Genomic DNA, 17,218 nt, shown 5'->3' on the forward strand with positions numbered 1-17,218 from the left:
TCACCGTGGAAGAAGGAGCAGAGAGGCAGCTGGTCTCCGACATGGCTAAAGAAGGAGCAGATATGACAGAGGAGACGGAGTACATGTTGGACAGGAACGTGGGGAAAGAAGCGGAAAGCCCGGAGTCGCCCGGCGATGCCAAAGAAATGCGAGCGGTGGTCCTGGCGGGTTTCGGGGGTCTCAACAAACTCAGAGTGACCAAGAAGGCAATGCCCGAGCCTCAGGAAGGTGAAGTGAAGATCCGCGTCAAAGCATGGTAAATAAATACTCTCTCCTCCTCCACTTCAGCTCTTATACTCATGTGTTTTAGCACCTTTTTCTCTGCAGCGTTTCAGTGTGTTTGTGATCTGCATCTCTTCATCTCACTCAGCGGATCGCAGTCGTGAAGCCACAGGTCCTTTTTTTTTTTTTTTTTATAGATTCCAGGATACCCGCTCATAACAAGCAAAACTGCGGTCAGGAAATATCCTAATCAGTCATTTTTAAAATCAGTTTCTGCCTCAAAAGACTGTAGCACGCAGATCAGGTCGTTTCGCCCCAGGTTGCAGCAGAGCCAGTCTTGGCAAACTCCTGCTAAATAAATTAAAGTGTACTTCATTTGATTCAGAGGAGAGTATTTTCTGAACGTGGCCTCGAACCCACAGATGAAAATCCTGTGAGTCACCGCCGATAATAACAGGAAAGCAAGGTACTCCCCGAATCCCCTTGACAGCTCAGGTCAGACGTTTAATAAATAAAAACTAAGTGGTAGGAGAGAGATTAGAGGCGTGTTTTTCATCCAAAATTATGCACCTGATGGATGTAAAGTCTATAGACACTAAGGAGAGGTCCTGATTATTCTTTTTTGCAGTGGCTTGAATTTCCTGGATTTGATGGTTCGTCTGGGGACTATTGATAATCCCCCCAAACCTCCCATTGTCCCTGGATTTGAATGCTCCGGAATAGTAGAATCAGTGGGTGAAAACACTCTGGGATTTGAGGTTAGTGAAATTATCAGTTTTTTATGTGGTGATGCCTGAGCAAATTCTGCTACAGAATCTCAATCAGTATAACTATGGATAATGCAGATTGATGTGTGTGAAACAATGCAGAAGGGTTAATCTATGTAGTACTTCTAAATACCATCCCCCTGGTGCCACACATGATTTGGTTCACATGACTGTGTGCTTGTTATGCTGCTACTCTTAACATTTCTCTTTCAGATAGGTGACAGAGTTATGGCCTTTGTGAATTACAACGCCTGGGCAGAGGTGGTGTGTGCGCCAGTGGATTTTGTCTTCAAGATGCCAGATGAAATGACTTTTGCTGAGGCGGCGGCGTTCTCGCTGAACTTTGTGGCCGCCTATATGATGCTCTTTGAGGTGGCCAATCTTCGAGAAGGGATGTCAGTTTTAGTCCATTCAGCTGGAGGTGGTGTAGTAAGTCCATTTCATTATAAATGTTGTGCCATTGCTTCTCAAGTCAAACGAATGGCTCATTATCAGGCCGCTGCAGTACCTGATTTTGACTCAGCCACTTGAATCAGGTGCGTTGGATCAGAGAGACATTTAAAACATACAGACTGATGCATGATTGAAGGCACTGAACCACCAAAAAGTAGATTTACCTGATTAATTGAACTCCCCTTTAAAGCTATGATAGTATAAACAAATGGAACAAAAGTTTTTCTCCAGTTGCTTAATAGTTTTGTTTATGTAATTGCAAACAGGGGTGGAGCTGCCACTGTGCCCATGATGTGATTGGCCACCCTGTTTGTCCTCCACCCTCCATTGCCATTGCTTCTAAGTGATGGTCCTTGTGTTCCTGTCACTGTATGATGAAAAACAAAGAAAACTTAATGTAAAGTGAACAGAACATCAAGGACACTCATGTACTTGATTTTATTTTGAAGATATTTCTTTTAAAAAAGACTGAAATAAATAAGCTTTGAAATGCTGAAATTGAATTTAACTAAAACTTAAACCATTTTTTTTCTTTTGTTTTTAAAGAGAAGTGCCCTTGTTTCAACTCTTGGTAGCCTGTATTTATAAATCTCATTTATCTCTAAGATTACTAATTTAACAACATCATTAATTTCGTGGTGGATTACTTAATTGTGTCTGAGTGGATTGGAGACACATTGGAAGTCCTTCTCTCTGCTGTCATGCTTTGATAAATTGTAGTTTGTGTCACTGCCAGGGTCAAGCCGTCGCTCAGCTGTGCTCCACCGTGTCTAACGTCACAGTGTTTGGGACTGCGTCGTGTTTCAAACACGCCGCCATCAGAGACTCGGTGACTCACCTCTTTGACAGAAACGTCGACTACTTACAAGAAATCAAAAAGTAAGTCGGTCGATCGGCCGTTTCAGTGATGTGCTGCTGAGAAGTCTGCGCTTAGCTTTTATCAATGCACTTTTGCAAGATCGATTGAAAGAAGAGGGTAAAAATACAGCTCTTGAAGGCATCACAGGGGACGTCTGCTGGAGCCTGTTGCGCGTATGAACTAATGTGATAACGTGGACTCTGCTGAGGGGAGAGGGCTGAGTGACGATGCAGATGTTACCGGTTGCCTTGTTTGGTCTTGGGTGGCAGCCGTCCCCATGGCAACGCATGGCTCGTCTCTGAGAGCAGCAGCATTTTGTTGGGTGGAAATCTGTACCGTCAACGTGGAACAACTGAGCCAATTAGGGCCAACTGCTGGTAACTCCCACAGTCCGCTGACCGTGCTGCCACAGTGCCGGTCAGTTTTAGCTGCATTGCATAAGGTTTGATTTGCAGTACACCGCTGACTCGCTGAACTTATGCCTTAAAGTTTCACTGTTTTTAGAAAGTTCATCCCCACACATCCTCCTACGCTCCAGAGCTTCATCAGTAATTTACTGTTATTTCTGGTTGCAATATACCAGGGTGATTTGTACTATATGTATGCATTTATATGCTGTGTGTTTGCATGCACTGCTGTCATTGTCAGATTGTAATGCATCAAGGTTAAAATAGCTTCTTTGGTAATTGATGTTTCATGCTGTCTGCCTACATATCAGCTGTGGTAGTGGATTAATATGCCTTTCATCTCTTGAGCCCACACATTCTTCCCAGGATCAAGCCCAAAGTACAATTAAATTAGTCTTTTTACAAAAAAGGGCAAAAAACTATGAGAATCACAAGACCACCAGGCAGTAAAGCCAAGCAGGTGTTCAAGGCCACACGGCAGAAAGTAAGGCATTATGAAAGTAACATGCCAATCATTCTTTTACATCCGTTTCTTTTTAATGAGCCTCATTATGAAAAACTCTTTTTGGTCTGATTCCCCCTGGATGATATAAAACCACAGACTTTGTCAATGCAGAATGGGTTACTGAGAAGAAGTAATATAGCGACGGCAAAAAATCAGTAATTTCTGTTAAGGAAACTCCATACCAAAGGCTGAAGAAAAATGTGGGCTGCGTACTGCAGCGTTTGCTCAGAGCAACACCCCAGAGAGTTGATGCTTATATCTTATGAATGCATCATTAGACAAAACCTGAAGCTGCTTCGGAGCATGAATCACAGTCTGGGTATATGAACTCTCAGAATATACTCTAAATCACAAACACTGGGCTATAGATGCATTACTGCAAATGCAAAGCATTTGCGTTTGATTGGACTAATTCATATTCCCTATTTTTATTTTCAGACATTCATAGTGTTTGTACACAGTAGCGCTTTAAATGATTAACATAACGGTTTAGTGAATAACATGTCTTTATTATGCAACTGCGAATGGGTGGTTTTAACATATACTTTACTAGTTTGCTAAAATGTGAAAAATACCATCCATATTTTCATGAATACCGTAATCATATCTTTCAATTATTTAGATTTTTTTTCCTGTAGCGTTTCAGTTTGACTGTTTTTTGCCTTTATTGTTTGTATTAAACATGACTTCTGAATATATTAACCCTTTTTTTTTTTTTTTTGTCTTTTTTGGCTGACCAAGCGAGTAATTTATAGTCAAGTCATCTGCTTATTAATCAGCAGCAGTAATAACCATTAGCTCAACCTTTAATGTTAAAACTGTGCATCGTACCATTTGCTGTGTTCCTGATTGCTTCAGGATTTCTCCGGAGGGGGTGGACATTGTGTTGGACTGTCTGTGTGGGGAGAACACGGGGAAAGGTCTGAGTCTGCTGAAGCCTCTGGGAACTTACGTCCTGTATGGTGAGAAAAAAAACCCCCACTATTCCCTTTGTGATATTTACTAATCAGTGTAGAGCTTCAACTCAATTGAGCCTAATGTGAAAGGAACCATCATGCTTGGTCAAATTGAATAACGGGTGGAGAAATATTTCACACTTTGCAAATAAAAACAGAATTTTTGGTTATATTGACTTTGGACCAAGTTGGATAAGTTGTTTTAATCCTTCAGCTAAGCTAACTGTTTCCTGGCTGCTGCTTCATTAAAGAGAAAGGCAGGATGGTGTTAATACTAGTGTTGCATATGTTCATGTATTGGCAGCAGAAACGGTTACATAATAGCCAGAAAACAGTCCAGAGCTCACAAATGAGCTGCATTATCTTTCTTAACTTCCTGTCAAGCCTCGTGAATCAAATAACGGAATTAGATTAATCAGTTATAGTAATACTGACTGTATGCTAATGATATACTCTCAGAGATTTAAGGGTGCAAGGGTCCAAAGGTGCCAGCTGCCCCCCTTTACCCACCTTTTCCTTCATGCTTCATGGCTGCCTGCCCTGTCCAGCATACAAAACTCTTTTTATTTGTTTTTTCAGGCGCGTCAAACATGGTGACTGGGGAAACAAAGAGTTTCTTCAGCTTTGCAAAATCTGTGAGTCAGACAAGCAGCTTGTCATCAATATTTGAAGGAAGCGGTGCCCCGTTACCTCCCAGTCCATTGCATTTTATTGAAAGTTAAACTCATAAACAAATGAGTCACTGATTTTGTTTGTGTTTTTGTTTTTTTTTTCTCCAGTGGTGGCAGGTGGAGAAAGTGAATCCTATAAAACTATACGAGGAGAACAAAGTCATAGCTGGATTTTCACTCCTCAACCTCCTCTTCAAACAGGGGAGATGTAGTCTTGTGAAATCAGTCATGGACAAACTGTTGGGTCTCTATAAGCAGAAGAAGATCAGGCCTGTGGTGGACTCGCTGTGGGCGCTGGAGGAGGTAAGAGCCTGGGCTGAGCAGAGGAGATGGACTGGGGGGGGCGGGCGGGGATGATCAAATTAAACATGATCTTATTACCGCCGCAGCATAATTTGACTTTCCAGGGAAGGTGTAAGGATTTATGTAAATATCCCGCAGCAGTGTATAGAATCTGTTGTTTGTCACTGCTGTGGACAGTGTCAGCTGTTCCTGGACATTCTTCAACAGATGGCAGGTTGGTTGAATCTTCCTGTTCCACAATTATTTTCCACCCACGCTATAACCCATCAGGCAATATATACATCAATCACCTCACTCCCGATTCCTACAGGCTCTTAAAGCCTCTGTCCAACTGGTTATTCCATCTCCGGAGAGTGTTTGCTCAGCAGATGCACAACCCACTCTAATCATGACCAGTTTATAGGCCAACGCGGCGAACATGCACACATAACTGCATCATTTGCCTTTTCCCAGTGTGTGGACGTCACTCGATGGAAAATGTTGTTCAGAGCAGGAAGAGATGGCGGTAAACGGTTGATTCTTGGTAGTTGGTGTATTTCAGTAGTTATATTCTTTTCACGAACATCACAATAAATCATATTTGGGGAAATGTGGACCTGGACCAAATGTTAAGTGTTCCTCTTTTGTATTTAGTCATGATGGTAGTGTATTCTGCCACACAGTTAAGATTGTTTTCTTCGTTAGCCATGTTTTGTGTTGTAAGTACGCACTGTGGTGAACTAAAAAATAGGAAAGGAATTAGTGTACACGATGCAGTAGTCCTGCTTTTCTTTTTTTCACTGTAGTTTGTACTTTCACCCTTAATGTAGACTAGCATAAAGAGCAATAGTTTCCCAGAAAATGTGAAAATAAGTTCCTTGTAAAAATAATCAAACATTGATGCCAAATGTTTTACAAGACATGGACAATTGAATACCCAATTACTAAAGTCAGAGTTAAAGCTGTGCGCTCGGTTTGTTGAGATTGTGTTTCACTTCCAGAGTAATAAAAGAAGCTATACAGAGTGGGAACAGTATCTTATCAAAATCATGTAACATGCTGCTTCCTCTAAGGAGATCTGTTATTATTGAGCAGAATTGAGGTCGAGTTTTCCGTGACAGTCCCTCTTTTTCCATCTGAAATAATACTTTTTGAACTTTAGTGGGGTTTTTTCTATAGCTGGTTAGAAATCTCAACTTCTCTACATTTGTTTCTGGTGAACTGTCATATCATCGTTCTGTTTTACTGTCACACAACATCTGTGTCCATCTCTATCAACAATGATACAGAGGCTTAAAACCAGGAGTGGGGAAAGTGTTTTTTTTTCTTTCTTTTTTTTTAATCTTGTTCTGTTTTTGTCAAGCTTGTTGTTGTTGATTAATCATCTGTTTACTTTTTATAAAGTCTATCAATGTTCATATCAAGGCAATGTAAGAGAGTTTATACCTGCTGTCTAATGCTACGCTGGTTAAAGAAGGACGCAGACCAAGAAAGAGTCCATCAAGTAACACATGAACCAGATGTACATAATGATTTGATTTCATGAACATTGTCAGGTAGGAAATTTTATCTGACTAATGTGATGAACCTATTTTTCTGGGAATATTGTGACTCTGCATGACTGTTCGCATTTACAGGGAGCAGTAGGCTTTGACCTGACTGACATGCTGCATCTAATAACGTAAAATGACCAGGATGACCAGCTGTGCCTCAAAGAATTTGAATATATGCAATTGAGGTGAATTGTTTTATCAGCTATTTCTACATTCACAACAAAATAACACTAATAAAATATTCTAATACGTTTAGCTTTACTTTTAATCAGTGATACATTGAACAAATCTTCAAATAGAAAGTCGCAAATGTGCAAAAATAGCTGTAAATATACACATTATTGTACAAGTGGTGTCCATAGCAGCATAACAACAGGGCTGATAGTCATGCTATCAAGTTAGATGTTAGTGTATGAGAGAACTATGGTATGATAGCATGGTATGGAGGGGAGATGTATTGGATCCAGTTATAGGTAGAATGATTTTTTCTGTTGTAGCTGACATTTCCACATGCTGACATGTAGTTATTAGCAGATTTGTGTAACTTGCATATTGTGCAAGAGTAAAGTCATTGAAGGACTGTGTTTAGTAGTTTTATTGCTGCTGGCAGTCTTCTGCCCTTGTGTAAATTTAAATAACACAAATGTCTCTCCTCGCATAGGTGTTACTGTCCAAAATAAGTGGAAAAACCTGTGCGGATGTGCAGAGACTTTAAACTATGCCACACTGACACAAATCCCAGCCGCTAAGTTATATTGAAAGTTAAAGGTTTGTCCTTGAGATATCTTCTTCAGCTTCCTTAAAATACTTGAAGAATTGTGATAAATGCAGAGGCACTGAAAGCAGTAAATCGCAGGAAACATGGCAACGAGCCATTCTCACTGAGAGATATTGATGAAATCATTACTGCCTTCATATTATTATTTCTCATGGGAAACTTCCAGTGTTCTGTTGTCATTAAACTTTGGCAGGTTGCTCTGGCTATTCACTGGATCCACTGCCCATGAAGAATCTCATTAGAGGGTAGCGTGGGATGTAGTGTCAGGAGCAGAGCCAGCCTCACTTGTTCATTTGCCTGTAAGGAGAATTGAGAATGTGTTAGTTGGCCTGTTGACTATGAAAATCTTTCATTATAGAATAAGTTGAAACTTATGTTTGTCTGGCACTGAGTAATGCCAGGTTGTTATACAGCCGTTTGTACTGCAAATCCAAATATAATGTTTCTGTCACTTACATTATAGTTTTGTATACCGAAAAGTTGGGGTGCATTTATAGTGCAGTCATTACACGAACATAATGCTCCACAAATCTGAGAGGACTTTATTCCCTCTTCTCTGTAAACGGGAACGAATTGCTGAACAAATTCCTGACCTAATTTTGCTCTTGGCTTGATTTTAGCTGAATTGTTGTGCGGTTTGTGTGTTAGTGACACAATGGGTTCAACACAAAGGGACACATTTGTGCCTGTGTGGACTAAAAGAGTAAAAACAAAAAAAAAAAAAAAGCCTGAGTTCTAGCAGACAGTTGTTTTCTGGCTTAGTGTGAATCCAGCAGGTCTACAGGTTGAGAATACTGTTCGATATGTCATAATAAAACCTGAATTATTGCAATAATCCTTCAATTTGAGGCAGACTCAGACAAATATGCCTTTTTATTATATTATACTACTAGATGGCGACATTGAGCCAAAAAAAAAAAAAAGTCAATGGTGAGCAACATGTGCTCCATTAATGTAAGTATAACTGAGTTAATCCCATGAAATTGATTTAATGATTTAAAATTTAAACATGTCAACCTGAGTCTTTGTTTAAAATGTCACTTCCTAATTCCAGATCCTGTCAGCAAACAGAGGATGCTATTGTTCTTTCTTATGAAAAATGTATGACTTCTGAAATGTAGTTTTTTACCACGGTTTTTGGTTTGGCACCGTCTTTGCATAAATCCATGGCGATATCATCGACCTGTTACTGAATTATTCATGAGGGCAGATTGAGAGGTCAATGCAGTGAAGAAAAAAACATAATTGCAGTCCATCAGTTACCTCAGTGCTTTGCTTGTAGCCATCAGGCTGCAGCTGATTTGTCTCGAATTGAATTCCACACTTTTTAGCCCAAGAATCAATCTGTTCGATAAGATCATTTCATATGTTTGTTAAATTGAACATGCAGCAGATGGAGTGGAGTAGCTGTTTCCATTGAAAACCCCGCAGTGAAATTCTGGCTTTTTTTTTTCAACTCCAGATTGTTTCAGAAGGTGATAGAAAGCTCAAATATAATAAACTAGGTAATTTGTAGGATGAACCGTAGTGTTTTAGTTTTAAAGCAACATCATTTCACTTTGACTATACAACAGAGGTTTTCAAAGTTTAAGAGGAACTTTCACTTATGCACATCCTGTTGTTTTACGTTAATTCTTGGTTGAATACTGGACTTTCTTTTAGTTTAGAAGAAAGTTTGCAGAGGATTATACTGAGCAAACTCAACATTATTTGCTCAGTTAGGAAATATTTCTTGTTGGTAGTGCTTAGTGATTCTAAAATCCTTGTAAATATTAAAAATGCCCTCACAAATATTGTACTTGTAGTAAAGTTATTTTGTATTCATTTTCGGAAAAATTAAACAAAGGAAAGTTACTGCGTATGGTCTGAATGAAAGACTTCATGATGCTTCGGTGTGCTTTTTAATGAAAGTGACTCACTTCAGAACTGCTGAAGAATATTAAGTTTTTTTTAAGGTTTCAAAAATATATGTTATTCCCTGAAGGAATTTATTATCTGAGCCTACTTCATGCTTGCAGATGGTTAATTCAGTCTGATGTGTACTCTGTATTATTCCTGCAATCAAAGATGAAGTGATGCTTGTGTGTGTGTATTATAAATCTGAACTGAATTGATGTCAAACACCTCTTAACAGTGAGTCAGCATCATTTACTCAGCATTGATGCTGTTTCTCACAGAGTGAGCTTCTATTATTGCTGTTCAGAGAAAGCAGTCCTGTGTGATTCAGAACCATGAAACAAGAATGGAGTTTTCAGGCTTATGGTTTATTTAAACTGCACTGAAAGAAGCTATTTTGAGCTAATTTTATTAATTAAACCAAAATGTTGCAATCAGCAGCAAAATGACGTTTTTGATTGTTCTTTCTTTTTCCTCCTGATTACCTTATAAGCATTTCTTATGTTGACAGTAAACACTGAAAATGACTTGATGTTGTTTTGTTTTCAGGTCAAAGAGGCCATGCAGAGAATTCATGACAGAGGAAACATAGGAAAGCTCATACTGGATGTTGAGAAGTCCCCCACCCCTCTGGTAACACCAATTACAACTGGTTTTTTTTTGTTTTTTTTTTTCTGAGACACTTCCATCAGTTAAGAGGGTGAATACAGCGCATCCGGAAAGGATTTACACTGCTTCACTGTTTCCACATTTTGTTATGTTGAAGCTTCATTCGCAAAATATATTAAATTCTTGCTTCACTGACAGGATGGTATCGGCCTGGTGTTGGGAAGTGCCTGAATTCTTAAAAACATGATGCCTGACATTCATGCTAAAAATTGTTTTTCTTCTCATCAGAGGTGTGTGCCTTTTCAAAACAAGTCCAAGCTACTGAATTTGTCACAGATGGGCTCTACCTCAGCTGTAGAAGCATCTCGAGGATGGCCAGTGGAAACAGGAAGTACCTGAGCTCAATTGTGAGCGTCATGAGAAGGACTGTTATTACTTACATGCATGTGATTTTTTTTTTTTTTTTTGTTGAAATGTTCATGTTGTCATTACGTGTAAATTTTGAGGGAAAATGAATTGAATCCATTTTGGAATCAGGCTATAACAGAACAAAATGTGGAGAAAGTGCTGTGAATATTTTCTTGACGCGCTATAAATATTTAAATGTCATTGTATGGGTGGACCTTTAGAGTGTGAACGTTGAATATCTTGTAGATGTTCAATATTCACATTATCTTATAGTTTTCTCAGTAAAAGTGGGTGATTGATCTTGAAGGGAGAGGGTTACCTGCTGCTTTGCTTCTTGAAACAAAAAACAAATTGAACAAAAGAAGATGAACATTTCATATTGGCCACATTAATTTAAGAATGATCGCTATTTTTCTTGTAAAATTGATTCAAGATTATTCAAATCAGGTTATTAATGAGATTTTGAAATCCATATATCTTTAGTTATTTAATCTGAATGTTGGCTGTACCAATGCTGATGACAAAAACCAAGCAATGATTTTGTCTTCCTGACAGTAATGATCCAGTGCAGTGGATCAGGGTGTCAAGAGGAAAATGATGGTAAAATTACACGGGAGGTGTAAAGTCCCCAACAAATTAACTATGAAAATAAACCCCTTTGTCATCTCATTTCTCATTCACTCCCCGTGCTCTTGTTCCTGCCGTACAAGACGAAGAGCTTATTTTGCATTTGACCAGATGAATTTAATGTGTGAGCAGATTTAGGATTGCCATAGTTAAGCATACAGATCATAAACTGGCTGACCGGCAGAGTGATATTTGCTGTTAATAAAGAAATATATATTTCAGCACATTTCAGATCATATTAGGGTCATCAGTGATCACCGAACGGGATTCACTCTTGTTTTATTGCACCGGTTTCCATGGCGATCTCAACGTTTTACCTTGAAAAAGTGCTTGCTGCTCATTCTGAGAGATGACCCTGCATATAGCAGCCCATCAGCACTTTTCCTTCGCTGCTGAATGTCAGCTCACTTTTATGTGGGTATTCCATATGAAGAGCTCGGTAAAGGTTTATTGATGGCAGGAAAATGTGTTCCCGCTAGATGGCCAGTGACAGCACGGAAACCAGCGAAGCAGGAGAGGAGGAAGAGGAGCCTGAGGGAGACAACGACAGCAAGGAGCGAATGCCTTTCATCCATTAGACCCAATGAAACCCGCCGCCACGCCCCGAGAACGTGCAGAGGCTGCACAGATTCAGAAACACAGCCACACGAAAGAGTACATGAGTATGCATGTGCTGTATGCATGAATGTAGGTATGTATGGATTTATGTGTGTGTGTGTGTGCCTTTTGTGTGTTGCCTGTCAATTGATTAGTCGAGCAAAGCGTAGACATTGCATGTCTGGACAAATGTTTGACAAACCATTTTCAGAGCAGTGTTACAGTTTTCACTGGAGTAGAGGGTGGAGTCATGGCAACCACTGTTGCAAAGATCTATAGGTCCTGTTTAGAGTTAATTGTATTAACAAATATTAATTGAAATAGCAACAGTCTCATTGCACATTTAACCATGCAGACCTGCTATAATCACTGTTTAATTGGAACCCTTAAAAATAAGATAGTGGAACTTGCACATATGATGAATGGAATAATTCACAGGAGAAACTATGTTTTTGAATTATTGCTGCCTTAATGTATTGAGGCAGTCTTTTTTGACAATGACTTCTATGTTTTGATGTTATTGATCAAAGGAGTGAACAGGAATGTGCAAGCCATCACTGGCTGTGTGTAGATATTTGCATTAGACATTCTTCTCAGTGCCAACAGTATATTTTGGGATCAACAGTGCCTTTGTTGGCTGATCAATACTTGAAATGACTGACTCAAGTAGACATTAAATGAAAAAGGATTTTAGCTCCACCATGGAAATTGCTCTGCTCCCTATTGTCTGGAGAGAGACATCGACTGACCAGAACATCAGATACAACTTGTTGGTACCACATTGGACTCCTATTATTGTTTCTAGAACTGCCTTAATTGTTTGTGGCACATATTCAGCAAAAAGATGTAAATAATCATGAGAGATTTGGGGCCATATTAACACAGTAGCGTCACACAGCTGCTGGAGATTTGACAACTGCAGAACTATTTGAGATCGCAGCAGTTTCCAAGAATGTTTTGAAATGGAACATGAACTTTAAGTTAAAGTTAAAAGTTAAAAGAAATTTTCCATCATTGAGGATATCATTAAACCCAAACCATTGCTCATAAGCAGAGAGACTCAACGCTTTGGTGCTGCTGAACTGTGATCGTGCCATTCAAAAGTTGCACCAGACATTAAAACTCATCAGTTCAGCCAGAGTTCGAACAGTGCTTCTGTTCTTTGAAAGCTCGGGTGTACTGTAGCCTCAGTTCACTTTCAGGAATGATAGCGATTGTGATCCTCTGCTGTTTCCGATCTGCTTCAAGCCCTGATGTGCCGTGCAGTTGGAAACGCTCTTCTCCATGTCTCAGTTGTAAAAAGTATTTGATTCAATGTTCTTTCTGTTGTCTGAAGCCATTCTTGCTGTTCTCCAACAATTGCCTCTCACTGTGTTTATTTTTTGGCCAGTTTTTTGTAAAGTGTTGAGATGCATGAAAGTCCCAGTAGATAAACAGTTTCAGCAGCGTTGTATCAGCTCATTTTGCTTCGTATGCCACTTTCTTAATTACTGCTGAGTTTCAGTTCGATCTCCGGCCGGTCTCTCCACCTTGCCTTGATGCCTGTATTGCTTGGATTCCGTTTCTGCCTAGCTGTCCAGGTATATCTGATGTTGTGGTCTGGGAGTGTAGCACAGGTGTGTCCAACACCATACAAAGTTAAAAATATTCCACATTTTTAAGAACGCTTCCAAATCGTATCTAAGTTTTAGTACAGACAAATTAATCCGACAAAAAAATTGTAAACTTGAGATATTGTTTGAATGAATACATTGTTTTTATTCTGTGTAAAGTAAAACATGTCAGACAGGAGCAGAATATTTAGTGTTTGCTTTGTCTGCCCAAAGCAGTTTACTTACGGGAGCTTCACAACACAAGTGCCATAAAAATCTGTGTAAAATTATTTTGTACAGTTCACTGGTGTGTAAAATCAGCCTGAATTAGGTTTGAGCAGCACTGTATTAACAATTCAAGCTTATTAAGAACTGTTTTACTCCTCATCTGTGTGCCATTGCTGTAAGACGCTCAAGTCTTTCTGTTTCTCAAGTTAAAAGGAACCCTGAATTGTTTAATTTTCACTGTTTACTCACCATTTCATAATTAGGGTGTTGCTTTTTTGATTTGTTCGGATTCGTTTGTAGAACTATAAAAACAATTAGATCAGTGTTTGGTAGTCATGGTAATAAAATTAAATTAAAACTCATTTGAATGAGTGAAATTAGTCTTTATGAGCTTTGAAGATGAGTGATAAACAGAGTGTAAACTTTGGTTCTAGATTTTCAGACTAGGAAAACAAACAAATGAAAAACGATCCATGCATCCATCTGCTATACCACTTATATCCTGTGTAAGGTCGCAGGGCGCTGGAGCCGACCTGAAAGAGCAGGATACACCCTGGACAAGCTGCCAGACATCACAGGAAATAAACACAAATTGTGATGATGGCAATCATCACATCTGTTTGATTGCCTTTAATGTTGTATGTTATTAGTGCACCAGAGAGTGGATGTTGAGCATATGAATAATCGATGCCTTGTTTAAAAAAAAAAAAAAAAAGAAGAGAGAAATGTCTGCAATGAGGCGTTTCTGCATCAGTATAATGTTCACAAAAACCCTTATAAAACATGGTTTACCTGTGGTCAAATATTTGTTGTGTACTTTGAGTACAGCTCTGTTTACTTGAATAAATTTGTCTGCAAAGCATTTAATTATTTTGTTGCTTCAGTTTGATCGGTCAATACGTTCATCTGTGAAACCTGATTTATCCACTGTAGGAACACAACCAGTCCCGTGACTCCATACGAAAAAAGTGAGGTGCACCCCGGACAGGTTTGCTAAAACACCGACACATAGAAACTCACAATCACCCACTCGTTCACAGATCATATAACAGCTTGTTTAATACACATATATTTGAACTTGGAGGGGGTAGTTGGATTACTGGATTGAAACCTACACAACTTTGACAAGCATAACACCTTGTGTCTTTAAATTAGGATGTGCAAATTCAGACACAATGAAACAAAATAACTTGTAACACGTTGGGTCAGTGGTAGCCTCAAGAATTTTGTAGTAAATATACTTTTCAAAACCTTCACCACACTCGTGAAATTTTTTTCAGACAATTTTGAAAGCTTAGAAGAACAACAGCTAAAGAGAAACTCAACATATTCCTTTACATCTGGAGCCCCACAAATGTTGAACACTGTCTTATGTAGTTTTGCATTGTTTAATATATGACAGTTAGCTTCACCACCACTTTTATACTGAAAAGAATTGTAAATGTGACCATATTTTTGGTCACAAATTAATCAAAATGTCTGATTTTTTCATTGGTAAGTGGAGTCAGGCATTGGGAACATTTTTAGTTGATGTTAAGTGCATGTACGTAATTTTGACTCCTTCGCAACAGCTCACTAGTCGCTTACAAGTAGAATTTGTTTTGAAGCTCATCCTAGAGCAAAGGCCCAATTCCTGGCCAGACAACTGCAGCCAGCTTTTTCTCTGTATAACCTGCAGTGAAACAAATGTTCAGGAGCTCAAGAACAAATAATACTCATTTTGAGGTTTCAAACATGAGAGAACCTACCTGAGCTGGTTTTAGGGTTGTATGGCTATATTGAGATTGTATGCCCAAGGGGTTTTTCTGATTTAGCTCGCCCCTCCCATCAGTATACAACATTTCACTCTAAAAATAGTTTTGCCAGCAGCAGACCTGGACCTCCACAGGTATAACAGCAGCTTTATTTTTGAAGATTGCATAACAACCTTTGGAACGGTAACTTTAAAAGATATATTAATGCAGGGACCAGTCATAAATGTTTTTAAACATGTAGAATCATCTTTTTCTAAAAGATTATTATGAATAAGTCTGAGAATTCGCTGCAGTGTTGGTGTGATTTGACAACAGGGGGTGATATTGTTTCCTTTACAAGTGATGTGAGACCACAACTAACCAATAACGGCTCTTAGATGAAAAACATTTTGTATTGGTGGCAAACTCAATAAAGGTCCAGTTTGGTTGTGAAATGAAAGGGAATACTGCTTAGTGCACCCCTTCCCGAGTCAATATTTATCTAAAAATAACTCGAAACAAGGAAATCATTATTTTCCTCCCTCCTTTTTCCTTCCTCGCCTCCTCCTGATGTTTGGACAAAAACAAACAGCCCTGTAGCCAATGCAGGGAGAGAACCCAGAGAGGCACACACACACACACAGGGCCAGTATATATTGAGCTGCCTGTAGTACTTTAGGTTCCTTTCACAGCTGTACAGAGAGTGCCACTGTGGGACCCTCTGGCCTCAGACATGGCACGTCTGGCCCTCAATGTAGTCCTCGTACTCTGCTGCTCCTTGCTTCACTTTTGCTGCAGCCGTCCATCCCGCACCAGGAAAGCTGTTTCAGCGCGTGGAGGTACCTGTACCTGTCTCTCTCTCTCTCACACACACACACCCTCAGTACGTGATGTGCTGTGCAGCGATGCCTATCTGACCTGTTTTTCCTGCCTCCTTCTTGTGATGCGGCAGTGGAGGAAGATGATGTGAAGTCCCAGCTGGAGAGGTTGTGGCAGGAGGTGAATTCGCTGAAGGAAATGCAGGCGTTGCAGACAGGTACTCTTTATACTGTGTTATATTATCCTGCAGTACTGTACTCTGAGGTTGTTAATAAATGTATCAGATATTCTAAAGTTTAATCTGTGCTGGGTTACCAGTAGAGGGCAGTCGGACTAACATTAGATTGGAAAGGATTGCTTTGAAATAACAGTTTGCAACAAATACATTGACTACTTCTACTGCAAAGTGGGCCTGTTTTAAACCCTGTAAGCTCACAATTCTCTTGGTTCGTGACATTTCCAGTCTGTCTCAGAGGCATCAAAGCTCACAAAAAGTGCTATCTCACAATCGAGGAGCCCAAGCATTACCATGAAGCCAATGAGGACTGCATCGCTCAGGGCGGGACTCTGGCCACGCCGCGGGACGCCACGGAGAACAACGAGCTGAGGGACTATGCCAGGAGGAGCGCCCCGGGCTCCAGGGACTTCTGGATCGGCGTGGCGGACATCGTGAAGGAGGGCCAGTACGTGGACGTCAACAGCATGCCGGTCAGCTACTTCAACTGGGACCGCTCCAGGAAGCAGCCCACCGGGACGAAGAGGGAGAGCTGCGTGGCTCTGTCCGTGGCCGCGCAGGGGAGGTGGGCCGACGAGGTGTGCCGCAGCCTCAAGAAGTACATCTGTGAATACATCATCCCCTGAAGAGGTCCTGCTCATCGGCACTCAAGCGGGTTTAACTGATCGGGACTGGACAGAACAAGAAAAGCTTTGTCTGCTATAGGAAATAATAAGTTATTTGACTTTCACATCCTTATAGGGCAGATGTGTGTAAGAGCACTGGGGCCACATGAAAAATAATGAGAATAAAGAAAAGAAAATATTTTTCAAACTTCAAATTTTGTCCTGTTGTTTACACGTGTTGCATGTTGTTTATTCTGCGTTTCACTTCCCATAAAAAATATAAATAAAACATGAACACTGCTGTATTTTGCCACTTTGCTTTGGGAAAGTGTTTCATACAGTTGTGCACCTGATAAAAATGTGTACAATGTGAACAACACAGAACACAGGTCTATTTTCAGACAATTAATGCTTGT

The 17,218-nt window shown here is 39.8% G+C and overlaps 2 protein-coding genes across 3 annotated transcripts in view; both read left to right on the plus strand.

The window, feature by feature from the left end:
* vat1l (vesicle amine transport 1-like) overlaps positions 1-17,218 on the plus strand; it is a 21,673-nt gene continuing 4,455 nt past the window's right edge. The window contains exons 1-9 of one of the 2 annotated variants that reach the window (XR_003933559.1): positions 1-256; positions 851-980; positions 1,203-1,418; positions 2,179-2,321; positions 4,072-4,175; positions 4,749-4,804; positions 4,949-5,143; positions 9,899-9,982; positions 11,473-11,781. Coding sequence is in view for 1 of the 2 variants with exons in the window: in XM_030116975.1 (XP_029972835.1) it covers positions 42-256; positions 851-980; positions 1,203-1,418; positions 2,179-2,321; positions 4,072-4,175; positions 4,749-4,804; positions 4,949-5,143; positions 9,899-9,982; positions 11,473-11,571 (1,242 nt within the window). In the remaining variant the exon portion in view is untranslated. Of the gene's footprint in view, positions 257-850; positions 981-1,202; positions 1,419-2,178; positions 2,322-4,071; positions 4,176-4,748; positions 4,805-4,948; positions 5,144-9,898; positions 9,983-11,472; positions 11,821-17,218 lie in introns of those variants that run through there. The other variant, XM_030116975.1, reaches the window with a different exon arrangement.
* clec3a (C-type lectin domain family 3, member A) lies at positions 15,819-17,091 on the plus strand. Its single transcript, XM_030117197.1, has 3 exons — positions 15,819-15,982; positions 16,096-16,179; positions 16,426-17,091. Exons 1-3 carry the CDS (start codon positions 15,877-15,879, stop codon positions 16,821-16,823), a joined length of 588 nt encoding a protein of 195 aa, XP_029973057.1. The 5' UTR covers positions 15,819-15,876; the 3' UTR covers positions 16,824-17,091.

Source organism: Salarias fasciatus, chromosome 1 (genome assembly GCF_902148845.1).
Source record: "Salarias fasciatus chromosome 1, fSalaFa1.1, whole genome shotgun sequence".
Taxonomy (NCBI): domain Eukaryota; kingdom Metazoa; phylum Chordata; class Actinopteri; order Blenniiformes; family Blenniidae; genus Salarias; species Salarias fasciatus.